The sequence below is a fragment of the Lynx canadensis genome, chromosome D3 (assembly GCF_007474595.2).
Source record: "Lynx canadensis isolate LIC74 chromosome D3, mLynCan4.pri.v2, whole genome shotgun sequence".
NCBI lineage: Eukaryota > Metazoa > Chordata > Mammalia > Carnivora > Felidae > Lynx > Lynx canadensis.
Window position 1 is genome coordinate 37,513,004 of NC_044314.2, and position 23,427 is coordinate 37,536,430.

Here is a 23,427-nt window from a genome sequence, read left to right on the forward strand (position 1 = left end):
TGAAAAGCCAATGACATATACATGTACGAGTCTGCTTCCCAATTCTCTTCTATCCACTGATCTATTAGTCCTGAACCCTAGTACCACTCTCTTAATTACTGTAATTTTAAAGCAAGTCTGAATTGAGTAGTGTTAAGTCTTCCAACATTTGCCCCTCCTTCAGGACTATCTTGGTTGTTCTGGGTCTGTTGGATTTCCATATATATCTGCATATTTCTACAAGAAAGCCTCAGCGGAAGGATTGTTTTTTCACTGAAATTTGAATTGATTTCTGTAAATCAATTTGTGGAAACAGATCTTGATATTATGCAGCCTTTTCAATTCATGAACATATTTATTGCAGTGTTCTATATAGTTTTCAGCACATTTTGTAGTTTTCAGGATAGAAGTCTTACATATCTCTTGTTAACATTCTAGATATTTGACTTATTTGATGTGATCACAGATGGTAATTTTAAATTTTAATTTTAATTGTTGCTATGTATAGTCAATACAGAGTTTTTGCCTCATTTCCTGCAAAAGTATAGTTTTTGGTAGATCAAGCAAATCTTTATCTTCAGGAAGTCAGACAATGGGAGAAGTGTTGCATAATTGAAAACATCTCATTTTCCAGAGTAAAAAAATGGTTCATTCTTTGTATACTTCTGCTCACAGTTACCACCTAAGAACCCCTACCTTCTGATTTTCTTTCTCTTAAAAGAACATGTAATTCTGAGTTCAGTTTACTCTTGGTGTGCTTCTTGAAAGATGGGGAGAGCACCAGATCTTACAGAGGAACTTCTGTTCTCAGCTAAATGTAGATAGGGAAATGAGGACATGATCCTACATGCTGCCCTTCACTTATATTTTCAGGGTGCCAATCAGAACAGAAAGACATTAAAATGGATTGGGATGGGAAGAAGGTGAATAAATTTGAAGATTCAGATTATTCTTGTCACATTGGTGAATTCTTCACTGGTCAAATAATCCCCTCTTTTCATTCCTTTGCTTTCTTTTTGATTCATTCTTTTCTTCCCAATTTGACTTAGAGTGATTAGCATACGCCTGATCTACAAATAGCTGTAATGAATAGGGATCCATTTTAACTTCAAATAAAACCAATGTAAGGCACAACTATTCAGGAATATTTTATATTTTCAAAGTATTTACGAATTCTTTAATTAGAAAAATAAAGGCAACGGGATTATCTATCAGGTTCTAAAAGTACCCATGAATTAAATCACTCGCATCCCCCTCTTAAAAAACAAAACAAAACCTTGATCACATTGCTATTTAGCTTTCTTACAATAAGGATAAGACCAAGCTATACTAGAGTACAAAAACCTGAAATTCTGAGCACGAAAATAATTTATTAGACATCTGGTTTATTCGAACATTAGGCCTACTGAAGACAGAATTAACAGAGCTCATGGAGTAGGAAAAACACCACACACCACACACACATACACACACACACACAAACAAAACAAAAACAACCCATCCAGCACCTGCTTCACTGCAAATTTCCTGGGGACAAAATGTATGCATCTGTACTACAGTCTCACTCTAAACCATCCATATGTGTTTGATGCTGATTAACTGAATAGGAGATGAGAAACTTTCTATACACTCAACTTGGCAAGTAGCCATTAGTGATGCAACTTTCAGAAACATTCTTAGGCACAAGAACTAGCACTGCCTGCAGTGAGAGTCTTTGATAATCAAAGAAAAGAATATCACTAAATATATTCTTACAAATAAGAAAATACAGCACTTTGCCAATGGACGGCTTTACATATCAGGAAAGATGTCCACAGGAGATCTTCTATGAAATTAAACACTAATTGTTATACTCAACTTTTAATCGATTCTGAATTATACTGTGGTATTAAAAATTAGAGGAAAAAAACTGATTTAATCTAAATAGAATTTAGGGAAGAAATGCAGGACATAATATATAAGAGTAGCTGCACTTCTTTGGTTAACTCATTAAAAAAAAAAGTCAAACATTTTCAAATTAAAAAAAAAAAAAATCACCATTACAAGAATCTAATCTAAATATGCACCTGACAATAAAGCACGTCTGAGTATGGAGTGAAAAAAGTTTTCCAAAAAATCTCAAATGGATTCCTCTCCAAATACCCAATAATCACTTCTGCAGGCCTTTTGTTGAGTGGAATCATAAAGAACTGAAGATTATTGCTGTGAAAACAAATCTGTAGTACAGTAGTATGAATCTTGGGTATAAGTCATAATCAGCTGAATCAAGTTAAGAAGTTCAAACTCTAATAGGAAATTTTGTGTGTGTGAAAGTCAATAGCCAGTGACCCAAGAGCAACTGAGAGATCTAACCTGTTCAGTGAGACCAGACATTGTTAAATCTTCATTCTTGAAGGCAATTAAAAATTACAATTTAAACAGCCATAAACCAAATAAAACAAAAATTGAAGAAAGCAATTAATAACTACGTTCAAAGAGCCATTTTTTTTTTAGCTCATTTCAGCACCCCAAGGAAATAAAAGCATCCATGACTATCACAGATGAAAACAAAATGTCACTGGAATCCGTTATTTTTCCCCACTGAGGTATATAAATCTACTATAGAAATTTGATACTATACTATAACAATTGTACTTCTCATAGTTCTGTTTAATTTCCTTTAAACCCTGTTTAATATAGTTTTTCTTAAATTGTAAAAATGTTGTTTTCCAGTGATTCTGAAACGGTTCCAGTTCTTTTTCACTTATTTTTCTATCAATATTTAATATACTGGTTACCAGTCCTAATCAGAAAAAAAATCTTAGAAATCTCTTCATTAGGACAGCACATTCAGTGAAAGTTACTGATGTGCAAGCAAACCATGAAAGGTGCAGCTCCCCGGAAAGCACGTTTGTTGACTGCTTCACTGCCTGAATATTCTTTACAATGATTCTTGATGAAAGACTCTTTCCATCGTGTAAACATCAGTGTGCGCGGTCTTGCTACTCTGTAGTTTCACGTCCTTGGACAAGAAGGCTGGTTCACAGCTAGTGAAAAGCGAGAGGAGTCTAAGTTTCAATGGCTGATAAACCTTACATCCCCACAGGAGGAAAGCACTTTTCCTTTTTTGCTACTTAAGAATGTGGCAGAAATGTATGCTGAGGTAGCCCAGTCAATCCTTATTTTTTTTTCTTCTTTTTCCTTTTTTGTAAATTTGGTCTCAGAATATTTCTGGAAGGGTGACGTTTCGAAGAAGCCACTGCTGGGATCGGCTTCCATTGCAGTCTCTTATGCTGGGCACCTGGCTGTCCTCTTCTGTGGCTTTATCCAGGCACTGATTACTGTTCACATGCTGCAGGGTTAATTTCTGCAAGAGACAGAAAAGAAATCTTAACATGAACGTGACAGAAAAAAACTCAAATATCTCAGCCATCATTTCTGACGAGTATTAAACTGCCCCGTAGAAAAGGTGTCTACGTTAAGACCACCTTAAGAGCTATGTGGGAGGGAGAAAGGCACTGGGGTGCAGTGGGCTACAATGAATTTAAACAAACATGACCACAATGCTAGCTACTCCCAATTCTGCACAAGCTCTAACACTGAGAAATTTCACTTTGTGTGCTTCAGCTTCCTTAAAAAAAAAAAAAAAAGAAAAAAGATCAGATTAGTGGTTCCTAATTTAGGATCCTCAACCTATTTTCAAAAGCTATTTCAAAATTGCTTCATTTCCCTGTGATAAGGCTGTTCAAATTAATTCTATGATTCCAAACCTCATGTCCTTAAAATTCAGGTCCTTTTGAAGACTCAAAATCTTAAGAGATCATCTTAAAGCAGCCATTAATAAATGGGTGACAGATGGTGCTATGTAACTTTCTATGTACTCATTTGTACTCCAGACTCAATACTGTCATGTTGATATTTAGAATAATTTCAAAATGTCAGGACAGAGTTATCAGAGTGATTAGCCTAGGTCAGTTTATGTGTCTGTTACTGCACGCTGGTCACCAGCATGGTCACACAGCCAACAGCTGTGTAGGAACGTGAGTTAACCATTATCCTGTAAATGTATACAACTGTAAGAAAGTGTGAAATATGTTTACTAACACATTTATCGGACTCTTACTCATCCCTCTAATGTAATTCTTTTATCTGGAACATTTCATTTTCAGGGACTGTCATCACTGTGTTCAAGAGAGGACCCAGTCAGCACTGACTACTCTCCACACAGGAGAGTAGTTTTTTGTTTTTTTGTTTTTTTAACGTTTATTCACCTTTGAGAGACAGAGATAGAGCATGAGCAGGGAAGGGGCAGAGAGAGGGAGACACAGAATCCGAAGCAGGCTCCAGGCTCTGAGCTATCAGCACAGAGCCCGACACGGGGCTCAAACCCACGAACTGTGAGATCATGACCTGAGCCGAAGTCAGACCCTCAACCAACTGAGCCACCCCGGCACGCCAGAAAAAGCTTAATTAAGGCAACTAGATAAACAGGTGACAGATAACTAACTGTAACCTTTTAAGCAGAGAATAAGAGCTATAATTATCATTGCAGAGTCTACTTGCAACCTAGGAAAGGTAATTTGCTGGCTCCTGCCCCTAATCTCTAGTGTAACTAGGTCAAAATCTGCATTTCGAAAGGACAGAGCCATGCATCAAAGCAGAAGCGTCTGGTGTCATAAATGGAATGTGATATAGATTATAAATAAGACTCTAAGATGTAAGAATATATAAATCTAATCAAAGACCTATGGTATTATGCAAAGAATCCTGGCTCAAGAGTGCCAGGTCTGTCTGAGACCCGGTTCCATCATTTTACCTGCTCTGTGACCCTGGGGCAAGTTCCATTCTGGGCTTCAGTGTCTCTACGTGTATAAAACAAGGTCCTGGGTTTTATTTCTATGGTTCCTTTGGAGCCTTTGGTTTCATGATTTTAGGTTTACATTATAAATCACTGACATGAATATTTTATTTTTCCAGATTGCTGTGGTTGAGACTGATGGAGGCAGGACACCGCCGACAGGCTGTTCCGGAGCTCCCCATGCAGTTGGCTCAAGCTGTGGGACCTGCATCGTAGCGTGACTCCTCCCTTTGCCCAATTCTGCTTTGTCCTTTTCACAGGCGTCGATCTAAAGGGTGCTCCCTAATAAACACTGTGAACACTGAACTTTGTCTTGTGAATACTGAACTAACTTTATCTGATAGAACCCAGCCTGCAAAACTAAAATTTTACCTCAGAGAAGACACCATGCAAAGGGCTCCAGAAGTTTTAAAACTACATTCACAACTGATTCTTTCTAAATACCTTAAACCTACTTTGGCTCCTTAAACTTCTAAGCACACATTTTACTTTTGGAACAACAGGTGTGGCAGATTGCGTAGATCATACACAGGCTCCGAACATCCACTCCCACTTCCTGTCCCCATCACACCTTAGAGACTGGAAAACCAACGCCTGTTTAACCAGCCTCCCTTGCAGATGGTCACTATGGGATGAAGTTCTAGCCCATAAGACACAGCAGAGTCTGTGAAATGAAGTGTGAAAGTACAGGGTATGTTCCAGGAAGAGGAGAGTTGATGATTAAAGGAGACCAGGGTTTGCGTATGACCTGGTATAGGGAGAAAAGACAGCCAAAGTCTTAACTGCTAATAAAGTCATGATGCTAATAAAGAAGTTAAGAAAAAGACAGGAATGCTCCTGGCTTTGCAGCCAGGAGCTATTTCCATAGTGTCAGGCCGAGGCTAGAGCCACGGTTGGAGAACCAGAGGCAGGAGTGTCAGCCAGCCCCTCGCTTGCTGTTAATACATGTAACACATGATGGTATGTAGAAAGTAAGGTAGGAGCAAAAGTCTTTCCTAAGAGAAAAAAAGAAAATCAGTGCTTGTGCAGAAGAAAAAGAACCAGAGAAAGACCTACTGAAGATTCCAGTGCTGGTTCCAGAACCTTAAAGCAAAAGCACAAGCAGGTTAGCCAGATGCAAAGCGCCGGAGGCTTACTGGGGGTGCTCTGAGTGATCTTTTCTGCACCCGTGTGTGAGGACAGCACACAGCGTGTGGTGACAGGAAGAGGTTCCAGAGGAAAGCAAAGGTAAAAGCTTTGTTACATATGTCACAGAAAAATCATTATGAGCCAGAGAATTTAATTTTTAAAGCTCACCTTTTACCTAAGTGTTTAATTCACTAATTTAAACAGCCTACTCACGTCTCCATTTCCCCCACACTAGACGACTACAGAGCTTGAGGACATACACACAGAAGACTGGCTATAGTGGCAACAAGGACCCAAGAAATGGGGGGCAAGATTAATTATTGGGGAGATTAAAACATGTTTGTTTTTCCCACCTGTAGGTTTTTAGATGTAAGAACAATTTGATCCATCTTCAAACTTTACAAGAATTCATTCTTTTTGCCATAAAGAATTTTTTTAGCTTCAAAACACACATAATTTCATTCCTCTATGCAAGTGGAAAACTTACCACTGGGTCATACTCCCAAAGCTGGTTGCCTTTTAGGTGGTGGCATTTGAGCATTGTGACTGGGCCATTAAGTTTGGAGACATCCAAGCAAAGGTCATCTGTTCTAATTTCTTTGTTGGCAGTATAAGAGAAAACCTGAAAAACAAAAATGCACACATATAAGCTTTAACAATAAAAGAAACTAGCCAGTAATTTGGCAGAGAAAAAAAACAAGTATCTCAAGATATTTGATTTCTGAACTTTATTAACGTAGTATTAGGAGAATAAATGATTCTGAAAAAGCTACCACAAATTTTACATACAGGAAAGAAAAAATGACCGTGAGCTCTCTGTATACACTGAGTGTATTGTCAAGGGCTATCAAAAGCTGTTCGACTATAAAGGGCAAAATAAATCTCACGCAAAGCAATGTAAATACGGTTCTCACAAGGGGCCTTTTATAAATGTTTCATTTAAAAACAATCATTAGACTGAAGGCTCCCTTCTCCTAGAGGTTTTTAGAATTGTCTCTTCATAGGTAGGAAAATATTTCCTGAATGACATCATGAGATAAAAGATTCAAACAAATCCAAAAATTATTCCTTTTATTTATTTCTAACATTTATTCATTTTTCAGAGACAGAGACAGAGCATGAGGGAGACAGGGGCAGAGAGAGAGGGAAACACAGAATCTGAAGCAGGCACCAGGCTCTGAGCCTGACACGGGGCTCAAACTCACAGACCATGAGAATATGGCCTGAGCTGAAGTCAGACGCTTAACCAACTGAACCATCCAGGTGCCCCCAAAATTATTCCTTTTAAAGCTTTACTAAAATACTCACCTGGTTACCTCCCATACCATGACAGTTAAAAATTCCAACTTTTTCATTCTCTTTTCTAGCCATGTTATCTAGACACTGATTTGTTTCCACATTTCTTATCTATGGGACAGTGAATAAAGAAAATACAAGGTGTTAGATAAACAAGACATACATATAGATCCATATGGACATTAAAGTCAATCGAAACTTTCTACCACATACATATACACAGTGTAGACTGATGGCAGAATGCTCAGTGGCTTCAATACACTATCAATTCCTTCCAGTTTACTCACATTCCAAGTTCCATCTTGATGACTGCCTTGGAAAGAGAAATAAGAGATGTCCTCTTGTTGGGTAAAATATTTGGTAAACATCAAGATGTCTAATGGCAACTGAGATTCTAAATTATCAGGGACCCTTAAAGACTTGACATAGGAAAAGAAGGGAGCTTTGCATCATTGGAGTAGATACTCCTGAACATAAATATGATCTTGATGTCCTCCTTAACCTAGCAGGAAAATAACTACTGACGGGATGGTTTGGGAATATGATACAGTACATCCCTATGAAAGTTGTTTTAGGATGTACCTAAATTGTTTGAGATTACACAGGGTATACAGTAGTTATGAGCTTTTAAAACACCGGGTTTGACAAGCAAATGTGGAAACCCCAACTTAGGGCCTGGCAGGGAGAAATGTGTGGAATGACAGCAAGACAGACAACTTCCTGTGTTGCTATCTGTGTTAATTAGCACTAATAGAACTTTCTGTAATGATGGAAATGTTCTATACTTGTGCCATCCAATATTACCATATGTGGCTAGCCTACCCTAGCCATATGTGGCTATTGAGTACGTTATTATATTTTTTTCTTTTACTTCTTGCTATTGAGCACATCCATTCCTGGGAAACAGGCAGGAACCTATAGCCCAGGTTTCTTAGTTTTTGCTATAATCTCCTCTAGGATCTTGGCACTTCCACTGGGCAAAACAACACGGGCAGTTTAAGGACTTCTCGATTCCAATATAATGGAATCTGGATTCACTCTTTCCCTCACTGCAATAAGAGAAATATTGGTTGGATATGAGAAAGAGTATGGGTGTGAATGGTTAAGAGCACAAATTCTCAAGCCATACTGCCTATGTTCAAATCCTGTCTCTTCCATTTTGTGTTTAAACCATTTACTTATGCCTCAATTTACTTATGGTTAAGTGGGGATAATAGTACCTCTATCTCATAGTGTTGATATGAGGATAAAATGAGTTAATGTTTGTAAAGCACTCAGACCAAGACATAGAGTTGACATGGAGTTCATACTCACTAAATCTTAGGATCATTAGATCTGTCTGGGGAAGACACTGGTTAGTCCTTAAGACTGGCTAAACTGTGAAAGATCTGACTTACTTGTTATCTGTGGTTGTTGTTTAGTGTATTTATCTCCTGGATTAACAGGTCTGAAACTCATTTATTCAGTTTCAGGTCCTACAGGAGCCATGAAAGTCAGACTTAGTAAAAGGCAGAGACTCTAAACTCACACCTTCTCATTCCCCTTTCTACTCTAAAATTCTATGATCTCAGGCTTCTCTAGACCCTTTGAAGCATGACAAAAGATCCCTGAAAGGCTAAATTCCAGTTTCTAGCATAGGAAAGCTCAACCAGGTGGAGCTATGGTCCCAGCACGAGACCCCCAGCTGCACTGGGGTGGGTGCTTGAGAATGACCCCAGCACCAGAAGTCAGAGCTTTAATCTGCCTAGTGTGGCCTGATACTGAGGGCAAACAAGCTTAAGACCATCTGCTTAGTTAAAAAGACAGTGTGACAAGTAAGCCACAGTGGGTAAAATCTGTTCCTTTTACAGAAAGCCAGCTGGCAAGAAGCAGGTAAAGAACAAACTTGCCTTGGCAATCATCTACTGTGGGTTAGACAAGTGGCTCTTTGTAATATGCCTGGATTCTGGCCCAGCTAACAATGCCTAGGTGTTATCCAAAATTGGGTCAGTTCAAGGAAAAAAAACCCAACTCATTCCCTCTATTCTGAAGGCAAGTTATAGGAACAACTGCTATTCTGGACCGGAATGAGGCTACAGCCAAGGGAACAGAGTCGCATTAATGAATCAAGAAACAGCCTACTCCTCACCTGTTTGAGGATGAATTTCTTAAATTACTACAGAGTTCACACATAGGGAGCTCAGGTCTCCCCTGAAGTAGCCTCAGTAACTACTAAGGACAAACGGTAGCCTGTACTTGTGCTGGCACGGGCTGAATGGTTTCACTCCGACTCACCACCATCAGCACCGGGCTCCCCTCTGTGATATATCTGCTGCTGTGATATATTGTCCTATATCCTGCTCTTCTACGTTCATCTCGTCCTTATTCCCTAAGCCCCTAACACCACCAATACACTCTCTCCACTCTCAACTGATGATCTTGTGTTCAAAGAGGACATGGAAGAATCAGAGAACTTCCCACCACAGACTACCCGTCTCTACCCTCCAATCACGACTGACCTTGCATTTGTCCCCACTCCCTCCACTTCCTTCCTACTTCAGTGGACACCCTGCCTTCTCATCCTGCCCACCATGACCATCTATTACATCTAAACAACATCTATTACAGGTGACTGCCATTAGTACTCTTTTCTAACATCTTCACATTTTCTCTTTTGGTCAGTTGCATCAGCACAGTTCTGATTTAGCAAAAATAAACACAAAAAACCCTTTCTTTAGCTCCATATTCCCCTTCAGCCACTATTTCTCTGCTCTCTTTACAACAAAATTTCTTCCAAGACTTGCCCAGACTCATGATCTCCACTTCCTCTTCTTCCTTGAAGCCATCAAGGATTTTGTCCCTACCAACCTCCATGGGAACCCTGTTGACACAGTGAGATGGAGCCCACCAACAACTTCTCCCTTACCAGTCCAGTGGTCAGTTCTCTGTACTAGGCTTACTCAGCAGTCAACCACTTCCTCTTTGTTTTTAAGTTTATTTATTCATTTTGAAAGGGGGGGGGAAGAGAGAGAGAGAGAGGGAGAGAAGAATTCCAGGCAGACACCATGCTGTCAGTGCAGAGCCTGAGTTGGGGCTCGAACTCGCAAACTGTGAGATCATGACCTGAGCAGAAACCAAGAGTCGGACTCTCAATCGACTTAGCCACCCAGGTGCCCCAACCACTCCCTCCTTCTTTAAACACATCCTTCACATAGTCTCTGGGACACACACTCTTAGTTCTCCTATTTCAATGGTCACTCTTTCTCAATCTTTTTGGCTAATTCATTCTTGTTTCAAAATTTCTAAATTGTGGAGTTTTCTATTGCTTTGTTCTCAATCCTCCCCTCTTCTCAGTCTACACTCACTCCTACCACGGTGATCTCATACAGTTTTGTGGTTTTAAAAATTACCTATATATTGACAACTCCTACCTTTAGATCTCCACCCCCAATCTCTCATCCAAACTACAGATTTGTAAATGCAAGTACCTACCCTGTATTTTTACCTGGATCCAATTTAACAGGTCCCAAACTACAATGCTGAATGCCTGCTGTTACCTTCTCCACAAGCCTTCCCATCTCATTGCCAACTTCCCTGCCCCAGTTTCTCAGGCTGAAATCTTACCATAGTCCTTCATTACGCCTTTCCTTTCACCCCAGCTCTACTCTTGTTCCCACAGACAATCTGATCTTCTCCCAGTGAAAGTTTGCTTGTCTCTCTCTGACTTCCCTTCTCACTCAGAATAAAATCCAAAGTACTTACTGTGGCCTACCAGCTCCATGTGACTTGACCTTCAGTTTGTCTCGACCTCATCTTCTACTACCCTCCCAGTGCCCCTGTTCACTTCATTCCAGACAACTGTCCTCTCTGCTGTTTCTGGAACACGCCAAGTACACTCGTGTCTTAGGGCCTTTGTACCTGTTTTTCCCTGAGCCCAGAACACTCTTTCCCCAGGAATTCATATGGCTTGCTCATTCACTTCCTCTAAATCTCTGCTCAAAAATCAAAACTCTTATATGAGGGGCCTTTTTCAACTACCCAAACAGTACCGCTACTCAGGTCCACCAGCCATTCTCTTTCCCCTTTGCCCTTAGCACCACCTGCCATACTGTATACTTTAAAAACCTGGTTTCCTCCACAGATTGTAAGATTTGCAAGAGCAGAGACTTTATTCACTGCTATAATCCTTGTACATAAAATAGTGCCTATCACACGGTAGGTACTCAAATATTTATTGAATGAATGAAATGGCTGAAGAAGGGACAGCCTCCTATGGAGTCAGGGGTTACTTTTCCCAAATATCATGAGATTGAATCCTGGGATGGGGCCTCGCTGTGGCCCTGACCACACATATCATTTGCTGCTGTGACTTCTATTATATATGGTCTTTCAACTTTCTTTGTCCCTTCTTTGCAATTTATCTTTACTTTGATGTTTGTTAAGCTTTGATTCAGGCTAATTAACACCAGGAGTATATGCTTTCAACTTCATGGGACATTTTGTTAAAGAAGTCTACTGAAGACACTAATATATTGAAATAAGAGTCCACCTCCGAAAGGTTAAGGGTGGAACATTCTTATTTTAATAACATGAAAAATTAATAAAATTTCAAGTTATGAGGTAGACTGTGTTAACAAGAACTGTCTCACACTTGAAGTTATTTAATTTTAATATGGAGGGATTCCCTTGTTGGATGTTTAAGCTCTATCGTTTTTGATAAATGAGAACACAACAACCACACAGAATATATATTTTACCTCTCCCAAAGAGAAATAGTGACGTGGAATTTGGGAATCAGGATAAATATTCTCTAGGTACCAAGAGAAAGGTCTGCATTGTAGTTTGTGTCTTAGGCCAAGTCTTGATGATATATCTCCATAATCTACCTTTGTAACACCTGTTGAAAGAAAAATCGACTCTGAATTACTCATGTTCTATTAGGTAACATATTTCTATGTAAATAACGCATTTATTAACAAGCCAGGCAAATGGGAAAAGCGGTATCATTTTGGTGATATGACTACACAAGTGATATACCATGAATCCATTGTTCAAAATAAAAACAAGGAAATATACTTATGTGGTTTTTTTTTAAAGAAAAATTAGATTTTCATTGTGAGAATGAAATACAATGCTAGTAATATTACACACAAACATAAGTTATTATGGGATCAGAAAGCTTGAATATATATGTTTAGGCAAAAACAAGAATCAAGATCTATTTTGCCCAAGTATTAAGCAGTGCAACTGTTTCCAGTCAGGTTTCTCTCCCACAACTCACTGACCTGTGCAAGCTGACTGGCCAGTCTTATGGTAATTAGAAAAGGGGGCTGCAGTGGCAACATCAGGAAGATATAGAGCTTAGGGAACAACTATTCCCACAAAATTCTGAATAGCAGAGAAGTTCCTGGACAGAAGTCCCTAGAGGCATGCTACAGTGCTCTGCACTGGCCCCGAGAGACTCCAATCTTCATATAAAAGTTAAACAACACAATTAGGTTAAAAATAGATACAGAACACTGACGACACCTGGGCTAACAGTAACATGTGCGATACTGACCTGGATAACTCATTGTGTTACTATATTAGGCACTTTGCTAAGCACTCTGGCACTGGGTGTGATTTCATTTATTCCTTACGACAACCCCGTGAGGTTGGTGCTCTGCCCCTACTCAAGGCTTTTCTACCCCTTCTTATCTCTCAGATGCATTAAGATCAGGAATAAGAAAGTTATACTCTTGTATTTCTAATGCAAAATAATGCTAACCTGGAGAAATTATATAGAAGAAATTCTTGAACTCATCCATCCACACTTCTGCAAGTCGCCTGTTATTTTTATTGATAATCTGTCCTGTGCCTCCAGGAAATGTGTAAGGTGTGGCTTTCCGAAATACATGTCCGACATGTGAGCAGGTAACAATCTCCAAAGTTCCTCCACACTGCCAGATCTGAAAACAACAGAAAAGAAGACCACATAAGACCCTGATGTTTTTTTAAAAACTGTTCACATCTCTGGATGTTCACAGTTAAAACTTCACAGAATCATGGCTATACATCCTCACAGTGGAGCTCCTGCTATATGGTCACAAAGCCAGTGCTTCCTCAGAAGGATACTTTTCTGTAATTTTTGGTTCTGATCAAACCAGAAGTTGAAGGTTAAATTCAGAAAAGATATGTTAAAGGCTAAATGCAGAAAAGATATAAGGTCTAGAGTATTATTTTTTTAAGTTTATTTATTTCGAGAGAAAGCACATACACATGTGCGCGCACATGAGCAGGGGGCGGGGGACAGAGGGACGGAGGCGAAGCATCCCAAGCAGGCTCCACTCGGACTGCATGGAGCAGGACACAGGGCTCCAACTCACGAATCATGAGATCCTGACCTGAGTTGAAATCAAGAGTTGGATGCTTAGCCGACTGAGCCACCCAGGTGCCCCCAGAGTAATGTTTTTCTAACTGCAGGCCAGGACTCATAAAATGATAGTAAGTTCAACTTTGAGGAATGGCAACCAGCACTCACTAACAAGGACGTATTGTTTCATGAAATTGGTTAGATTTTGTGTGTAGTATACACATGGCTCATGGTCAAAACACTTTTGACCATGCAATATGCAGCCAGAGTCCTATCTACTCCTCCTTCTCCAGACCTGTCATAGCCTGTACATTAAACTGACTAGAAATTGAAACCGGATCTCTCATGAATTATTCACTGGGACAATGACAGCACGCTCTGTCATCTGCATGAGAATAAAAACAAAAGGGTAAAAGAAACATCAAGTTTCGGTTCACATTCTTAGTTTAATGAAATTATCCTTCTGCTCCTTTCAAAATACATTCTTCTGTAAGTCAAAAATCTGCTATTTACACTTAAAACAGATTTTGAGAAGTTCTGATTTTGTTAAATATTCAGTGTCTCTACTTTAAAGTTCTCCCAGGATCACAAAGTGATACAGCTGGATAGGATCTCCCAGATGATCTAGAGTCCAGACCTCTCCTTTTCTAGGGGAGCAAAGTGATCCACTCGAACAAAAGAGCTAGCTGGCTTAGATTACAGGGCCAGTTCAATGTGGTTTCCACTATACGCCAGGTTGTCTCAAGTTAATCATTTTCAGAACTACACAATGTCACTTAATGGGTTGATTTTAGTGAATGTGAAATGGTGTTTTAAGCGTTTTATATAAGGTTGAACTGGGTTAAATTAGAGCAATTTCAGAACTCCTGTCTTTTTCTTTTTATTGAAAAATGTTAAAGCCAGTAAAGTGACCAAGTTTATATAAGACGAGAACAATTTTCACAACAGAAGGACAAAGCATATTACAGAACGTAAAATTACGTTTTTGGCAGTCAAGTACATAGTAGCATATAGAAAACTACATATTGTTTTTTTATTTTTAGAGCTTGAATTACTTCTTGTAAGTAACAGAAATTCAAAACAACTAGGGGATCTTGTGTAAGTTTTATACTTTAACTATTAAGATAACTGAATTATTTGCTTAAAATAGAGTTTATAAAAGGAACCCTTAGTAGTAACACCTAACTTTTTATGAAGTGAGGTTCTGGAGTCTGATGAAACTCAGAGTAAATTCAATTTTTATTTTTTATTTAGAGATTCATAACATGAATAATTAACACATACCTATATTTGAGGTTAAGTAAAGATTATTTTTTGCAAGGGAAACTTACCCTAAAGGAATCTCTAGGTTTTCTCCTCCCCAAATATCCATTCCAGCATCATATGTTCCAATCTCCTGGAAGTAATCTCTGTCTATTGAAAACAGGCCTCCTGCCATTGTAGGTGTTCTGAAATCCAATCATTTACAATCAATTTTTGTTTTTAAAAGTAGTTATATTAACTGTATACAATGACAGAATAAATGCTTATTCTCACGCTCTTCAGAAACATTCATAGGCCCCTAAGGACTTCCATGTTTTTATGATCTGCTATTTGGTCTTCAGGCAGACCTACACCCACTGTGCTGACCGGGCGGACCTACTCTTGTCACAGCCTGTGCCCTGACAGCCTTCTCTGCCCCAGTCCCAAGGCCACTCCTGTTTTTAGTACCTTTCCTGGTCCTCAAGTCCTGACTAAGCTTAGTCACCTGAAACTCCTTAAATTGAGGCTAGTTCTCATAATTCTCTCCATCTGACTGTGTATCTTCCCCACAGTTCCAGCAACTACACTGACTATATAATCAACTAGATTCATGTTAGTTAACTCTCACACATGAGGTTTTAAAGTGTGGCAAATATTGCAAAAGATATAGATTAAATAGGACAAAACAATGAGACTCTTTTCCTACACCTAACAGAAACCTTTAAGGAAAGGAATGAAGTACACAATGAAATCCATACACTCCTAAGGGGACTGTCATCCTGACCAAGTATGGCACACTCTGTGCAGAAGAGGAGCCCAATTCATCAGCACGTGACCCAGGTATGCAGAGTGGGTGGAAATGATGGAGTTAAGCAAAGAAATGATAATGAAGGAGGATTTAAATAAACAAATACCCATCAACCATTTGATTTCCATGAAAGATGTGTATGAAGAAAAATGGGCTTCAACTAGAAGAAAATAATTAAGTTCCAGGGAAAAAGGAAACTATGGCCATCATATTTCATGATGAATTGTCGCCTGTGATTCCATGTCCTGAATCTATGGATTCTAGGCTGTAAAGAGTGGCAGCATTTGCCTTCCAGTAGAAACAGTTGTTTCCACATAAAAGTTAGAATATACTTTGATTTTAGAAGAGAAAAAGAATGAGAAAAGCCTACTATCTTAGGAGGCAGAGGAACAGGCCAACACCCACAGAGTTACCATTTAGTACCAGGTTTCTTGCCCTGGGTTTGAGCTATCTCTGCATTTCCTGAATTGTATGCTCAATCTTCTGTTTGCACATGTGTATTTTCCCCCTATTAGAGAAGACTCACAGCTTTTATCAGACTTTCAAAGAAGCCTACTGTCTACAAAATGTTTCAGAGCCCCTGATTAGATGGTGATTTCTTGAACTGTCAGCAAAAGAGTGGAAAAGTACCTTTGCTAGAAAAAGACTCTGGCAGGGCAGGAGACAAAGCACAGAATTAATGAAATTCTCCTCAGCTTGGCCAAAACAGGACTTGAGTTCAAGGAAAAGCAGGCCTGAGAAGGCCGGGAAGGGAGAAAGCTAAGGCGTGGTTGGTTCTGAAGGGGCTCTCAACCACTACAGAAGCAGCAGGCTGGTGCTGCTGGACAAATCCCAGGATGGCTCCCAGAGCTCAAGGTCTCAATTTCAAGGTTCTGAACAGCATAAAGATTCTTATCCCTTTCTGAAAAAAAATCTACAGATGACCAAATATAAAACAAACGAAAAATCAGAATGTGTCCATGGAAATCCTTTTTTATACTTCTGTCAAGTCTAGTTATTTTTATATCTGAAACAAGCTTTTCTAACCTTATCAAGTCAGTAACTATCATCTGAATGGTACAAGTTGGAATTTACAATCTTATTTTTTGGTGCAACGACCCACTTTTAGGTAATATTTTCACATACCAACACTTACAATTAATTAAGGGACAGTTTAATTTAAAGCTAAATATTATACCCTTAACAATTGAAATCTAAGCATAAATCTGACAGATTTACAAAATGTTGTTCATACAGGAATGAAAAAACATATGCATGTGACCATCACTTTTCAGGTGCACTATTTATATAGATTTATATAAATGAAAAAATCTATATATGTAGGCTTATATAAAGAAAAATTCCAAATTTGTTAATGATCAGAGTAAAAAGCCCTCTTTAAATACTAATACATGTGAAAGATGGCTCTTAACTACATATATGGTATACACCTCGTGTATGTATGGTATACATTATATGAAGTATGTGCCTCATGTTTCTCAAAATACACTTAAAATCCTTTTGATAGGATTCCCAAAGCTTCGCTATCCCCCATTGATAACACTTTAGGGAAAATGTTTGACAAATCAATTACCTGACAGGAAGAGTCCGATCACCTTTCCTTCTGTCCATTTCTCTTTGGGGAACAGGATACCATCGAAAATTGAGCTTCCAGTTGAAGCCACCATAGGTCATATCAGAGCCTGCCATGTACTCAAAAGTATCATCGCTGATCACATCAATGATAGGACATACCACTGTTTTCCTTAAATCATAAAAGCAAACAAAAAAATCTTCACAACTTTCCTTTTTGAGGCTCAGTATAACAACTATAATTATATGCTAAGTGTGTTTAAAATAAAAATACATTCTATAATGTTAAAAGCAATGATAAAAAAATTTCCTGCTATATCCTACTAAGTTAGCATAATCATTTATCACACTCACTTGTAGCCATTGATAACCTTTCATCCCTTTTTAATTCATACTTTTACATAACTGCCACATATAAAAACAATCCAGGGGCACAAGGGTGGCTCAGTCAGTTAAGCATCTGACTTTTGATCTCAGCTCAGGTCATGATCTCACAGTTTGTGGGATTGAGCCCCTCATCAGGCTCTGTGCTGACAGTGAAGAGCCTACTTGGGATTCTCTCTTTACCTCTCCCCCCCCCCCCTCTGCTCCTCCACTGCTCCCTTCTCTCTCTCAAAACAAATAAACTTAAAAAAACAAAATTCCAAATATTTCCAGTTTTCAAAAATAACACTTTTAATGACTATATAATCATTTTAAAATGATTACTCTTAAAATGAAAACTCTTGGATATGTGTGTTCCTTACAGTTTTTTTGTTATTCAGTTACTAAGTGAACATGTTCATATAACCAGTATTTTGCTTTTGCTTTAGGAGTAAACTTCCAGTTTTGTATTTCTTCATACAAACTGTCTGATCACAGATATTTAAATTTTTTTCTATTGGTTTTGTGAGTTTTTATGAATCTGAAAAAACTTCCACATGACCACAGCTCTTTCCTAGGAAAGGGTGCACTGCTCACAGCCTTTGGCAGCCACATTCTAGAGTATGTAACATCCTCAGCATCCCCATCTTTCCTGTCTCATTTAAGAAATCATTCCCAGTCCAAAATTATAAAGGTATTCTCCTATGCTGTCTTCAAAGACAATGATATTTTTACTTTTCATATTTAAGTCTTTAATCCTCATGGAATTGATTTTGGTATGATAAACAGTAAGTATCCAACTTCATTTATTTTCCTCATGGATAACCAGTTATTCCAACACTATCTGATGGTCTTTTTTCCTTCTGCTGTACTTACCAACGCCTCCTCTGTCATAAGTCAAGTTGTTGTGTAAACATGGGATGGTTTCTAGACATTACTGTTTCACGAATTTATTTGTGAACTTCTGCATCAATGTCACTGCCAGGGGCACCTGGGTGGCTCGGGTGGGTGTCCGACTTCAGCTCAGGTCATGATCTTGCTTAGTGAGTTTGAGCCCCACATCAGGCTCTGTGCTGACAGCTCAGAGCCTGAAGCCTGTTTCAGATTCTGTGTCTCCCTCTCTCTCCGCCCCTCCCCTGCTCGCACTCTGTCTCTCTCTCTCTCAACAATAAATAAACATTTAAAAAATTTAAAACAAATATGTCACTGCCACAATTAATATAGCCTCAAAATAAGTCTTTTTTTTTTTTTTTCCAACGTTTATTTATTTTTGGGACAGAGAGAGACAGAGCATGAACGGGGGAGGGGCAGAGAGAGAGGGAGGACACAGAATCGGAAACAGGCTCCAGGCTCCGAGCCATCAGCCCAGAGCCCGACGCGGGGCTCGAACTCCCGTTACCGCGAGATCGTGACCTGGCTGAAGTCGGACGCGACGCTTAACCGACTGCGCCACCCAGGCGCCCCTCAAAATAAGTCTTGATATCTGGTAGAGCCAGCCCTGTTGATACTTCATCTTCTTCAAGAATATCTCACCTATTTTTTTAAAGTATGCATTTCTACATAAATGTTAGAATCAGCTAGTTCCTCCAAGAAAATTCTGTTGAGATTACAACTGAAAGTGCATTGAATTTCTAGATCAGTGTGGGGAGAACTGATATTTTTACCTTTCTATCCATGACTATTATCCTTCTCTCCACTTATTTTCCAGTAAATTTTAAATGTTCTATTTTAGGCATATTTGTTAACATATTCCTAATTATAGCTTATTATTTCCTCTGCTATTATAGAAAGGATCTTTTCTTTTTTTCTTTTTACAATTTATTTTCTAACTATTCCTTGCTGGTGTGGAGAAAGCTTTTCTATGGAGATCTTATATTTGACAACACTGCTAAACTGTTATCATCTCTGTTTTGTGTAAGATTTTGTTTTCCATTAAGAACACATAATCTGCAATTGACAGCACTTGTTTTTTTTCCGTTTCCAATCTGTACACCCTTCTTATATTATTGCAAAACCTAAGGCTTCTATTAATACTGAGTGACAGTAGTTAATTCAGGGCATCATAAGGATGTTCTGTATATTTTTTAAAAATTTTTCAACTTTTCTCCATTAATCTGATGTTTGTTAGCTAAGGCTTTTTTTTTTTTTTTTTTTTTTTTTTTAGGCCATCCTTTCTCAGATTAGTAAATTTCCATTCTGTAATAGTTCACTAAGTACTTTTAATCATAAGTGATGTTCATTTTAATCATAAATGAACACGTTTTTCTGTATCTACTGAAGAGATCACAGATTTTAATGATAGGGTTTTAATCATAGTTTTAGAAATGTTAATGACGGTGTATTATGTGAACTGATTTGTAATATTAAACTAAACCAATAGTCATGATATGTTCTTTTACATGTTTTTCATATAAAATAAAAATATATGCTATAGTTATTTTTTTTACTCCTAGTAGACTCAGTTTTCTGGTATTTTGAGAATTTTGGGTTAGTGTTCATGAGTGGATCTGGATAATTTTCCACATACTTCCCTACTGTCTTTCATGTTAGAGTTCTACTACTCTCACAAAGAGTTCTCTCCTTTTCTATATACTCTGTTTACAAATTCTGTTTCCCCACCGCCACCCCACACCAAGGTTGAAACAGGCAAGTGTTCTTGGGTGCGGTGAGGTTTCTCTTTCTCACTCACACGGGGGCACAAGATCTTAGCTTTACACCGGTGTTTGCTCTTCATCTTCCCACCTCAGGCAGGGCCTAGGCCCGGTCTCCTATCTTCCTGTCGTTTGTCTATCTAAAGGCAGAGACGCTCTGTGTCCTCTGAGTTTGGCAGGAATTCTCCAAGTGAGAGCTGGCTTTAGTGTTTGGACCACTCTCTTGCCTCACTTTTGAGATCTGCAAAACTTCTGACTTCAGTGCCAGCTCAGCGATGCATTTAGAAATGCGTTTTATAAACCTATCCAGCATTCAAACTCTTTCAGATGGAAATGTTACTCAGGACACCTAAGCCATCACACAGCCCCAACTAGAAGTTGTGACCGCCATTTCAGTCAACGCCTCTTTAGTTTGTCAGCTCCTCACCCTGCTTTCTCTCCCTGGGGCCAGGCTCTTGCTTATGTGTGCTCTTTACGCAAGCCAGTATTTCCCAAGTCAGTCATCTCCTCAAAGACAACAATTCACAGAGATATTCTCTTCCTTCTTCGGGCAGTGTTCTCCTCCCTAAAGCTGCTGTACCTTCTCGCTGTCCCAGCGCTGGTTTTTCCCTATTTATTCATCTCTGAAAGGGTGAGATGTAGGCTCAGCATTTGCTAACAAACAGAACAGATGCAGTGGCTTGTGCCGTGCTTCACTTAACTTGTACTGAGTTCCCCTTCCTAAGTCAAACCTTTATGTGGAGCTGGCCCAGGCTCAAACTGCAAAGGCAAGAAGAAATTCAACTAATCTGAGTCTAGCAGACTGAAGTTAGCTTCCCTCCTGGTATACAAGAACTGTGCCAGGGACCGGCAGTAGGTCACTCTGAAAATGTATGCATTGCTCTCACTGCTCTTCCTGCATCCTCAGAGATTGTAGCGCTTTTCCATATACAATTAAGCACCTTGGGCTACGATGCTGATCTCCCCACCCCCCTCCTACTTCCTGCTGTGCTACAGGCTGAGTGCTGTAGTCTCAGTAAGGAAGTGGAGAAGGAGAGGTGACCTGCCTGCCCCAGTTTAGCCTTAGGCAGCAGGGGCGATCAAGGGTTTATCCTACCTCTCCTGAGTTCACAGCCTTCTGTTCTGCTCCCAATTAATAAATAGAGCATGAGGTGCACATCTGAACAACCTGCTTCCTGATGCAGCCTCATCAACAAGACTGCAAACATTTCTTCACGGTCGCCTTCACTTTTAGTTTAGAGTGTTCTTCACTGGTATTTTAAAGCAAACTTTAGAGGAAATTATTTTTACATTTATTTAAATATACAGAATTCTGCAGCTTACCATACTGTTTAGGACAAACACACTGAAAACAAGTTTATAGACTCTGGAAAATTACCTGTCATGTTTGATCCTGGCTAAGAGAGGCTCCAGCCATCCCACTGTACATTCACAGTGAGCATCTAAGAAGGTGATCACCTGGCCTTTAGACACAGCAGCTCTTTTAATCTAGCTCTGATCAATCCAGAACGTTGTTCCATTCGAATTACATGAACTGGTACTTTTAATTTTTTCACATAACTCTCTAGAGGTCTTTTCAGAAAGTCTGAAAAATTAACAAAACAAAACATCACATGAAAGACCAACCGGTGCTACCCAGATGTAAAGCAATCTGATGTGCAGTATTTCCCCGAACTACTTTCAGGGAGGCCCCCTGACTCACAAACCCATTTCACAGCAGGGAGGCTTTTTCTTTCCTAAGAGCTCATCCTAGAGCTGCCCTACCTTCCTGCATGAAGACTTAGGAGAGAGCCTTTGGGTGCAGGCTCAGTCAAAGACAGGCAGGTCACCACGGTTCCCTAATACCTCTCTTGGCTCAATTCTTCTTTCTCCAACCATGCTTAAGTCTCAGGAACAGAAAGAAAGTAGTTCAAGAGCATTAAATCCAGACCTCAATAGAGAGAAGGAACAGAATACGTCACAGCTGTTAGAATTCAGGCAATTGTGGGATGTCATCAAAGGCAGAAACCAACTGTCTTATTGATTACTACAGTCTCTGACTATGGTTCTTGTATTGGGAAGCATGGAGTGAGGTCAAGCTCAGAAGAGAAATGCTGTACTATAACTGCAAGACCAGAATTCCTTAGCCGACAAGTAGGTCTAAGTAACAAAGGTCTTAAGGGGGAATCACAAATGAAGGAAAAGGAGAAATCAGAAAGGATGAGGAAGTGGCTACATGAAACCAGTAACTATCCTGGAGTGTTCAAATAGAGGTTGTGCCCCTAAGCCAAGGAAGTCCTGCCTCCAACATACCTAACACTTTAAAAAGCAGAAAAGTCTCAGCTTCCTCAAAGCAAAGAGAAATAATTTTTTCAGATCAGGTTAGTTCATGGAATTATGCCAGAGAAGCTATTGATGGTGGTTGGTCAAATGTCTTTCCAACATTCCAACGACAGGACAGGTATGAGGATAATCTTTTTAGGGAAGGAAAATCCTGAGACAGAACTCCTGGGACTCCGAGGACTAGTTCTGTCCCACAGGACTCTAGTAAGGGGTAGGTCCCAGAGATCAGAGTGTATGCATTAAGGGGCTCTTAAAAGAGTAAACATGGGCATCCAAAGGGCTTCCTATGCCACACAAAGGGAAAGAAAAACAGGGATGACATGGTTCTCGCCTGTCGGAACTAGAACGACTCAAAAATGAAATAATCAGGGACATGAAAATTATGAAAGAGAAAGGCCTATCTATCCCACTATGGATACTGATTCCATTTCTGCTCCTATATTTCCTAAAGTATCTGGACTAAAAACAGTATCTGTAAAATACTGGGAGTAGAACTCGTACTGAGTCACCAACTGTGATTTTATGAAGCAAATCTTAGGGTCAAAAAATAGAACTCCATTCTGAATAACAAGGTGAGGACAGTACCAGTCCCGGGGAAGAGGAAGATTCTGCAATAGCAGCTATCATTTTGTGTCTGTTTAGCATAGTGCCAGGCTCTTTGCACCAATTTAATACCATTAATCCTTAAAACAGTAACCCTATGAGAATGTCATTACCCATAACTTAGACACAAAAATTCAAGGCTCAGAATATAAAATGAACCAATCAAAGTGACACAGCTTGTTGAGGGTTGGAGCCAAGATTCAAACCCAGGTCTGCCTGACTTCAAAGCCCATTTTCTCATCCACAACAAGAAATCCCAGAAGGGAACTACAGAGAGAACAACTCAGGACAGTAC

The 23,427-nt window shown here is 39.3% G+C and overlaps 1 protein-coding gene across 1 annotated transcript in view; it reads right to left on the reverse strand.

The window, feature by feature from the left end:
• Nucleotides 1–2,578: 2,578 nt before the first annotated feature.
• The window catches only part of GALNT1 (polypeptide N-acetylgalactosaminyltransferase 1), a 78,541-nt gene continuing 57,692 nt past the window's right edge, over nucleotides 2,579–23,427 (reverse strand). Inside the window, 9 exon segments of the mRNA XM_030335681.1 lie at nucleotides 2,579–3,325; nucleotides 6,432–6,566; nucleotides 7,253–7,351; nucleotides 11,977–12,116; nucleotides 12,987–13,177; nucleotides 14,912–15,019; nucleotides 17,195–17,365; nucleotides 21,586–21,688; nucleotides 21,691–21,792. Of these exon segments, the coding sequence (XP_030191541.1) occupies nucleotides 3,179–3,325; nucleotides 6,432–6,566; nucleotides 7,253–7,351; nucleotides 11,977–12,116; nucleotides 12,987–13,177; nucleotides 14,912–15,019; nucleotides 17,195–17,365; nucleotides 21,586–21,688; nucleotides 21,691–21,792 (1,196 nt within the window). The 3' untranslated portion in view covers nucleotides 2,579–3,178.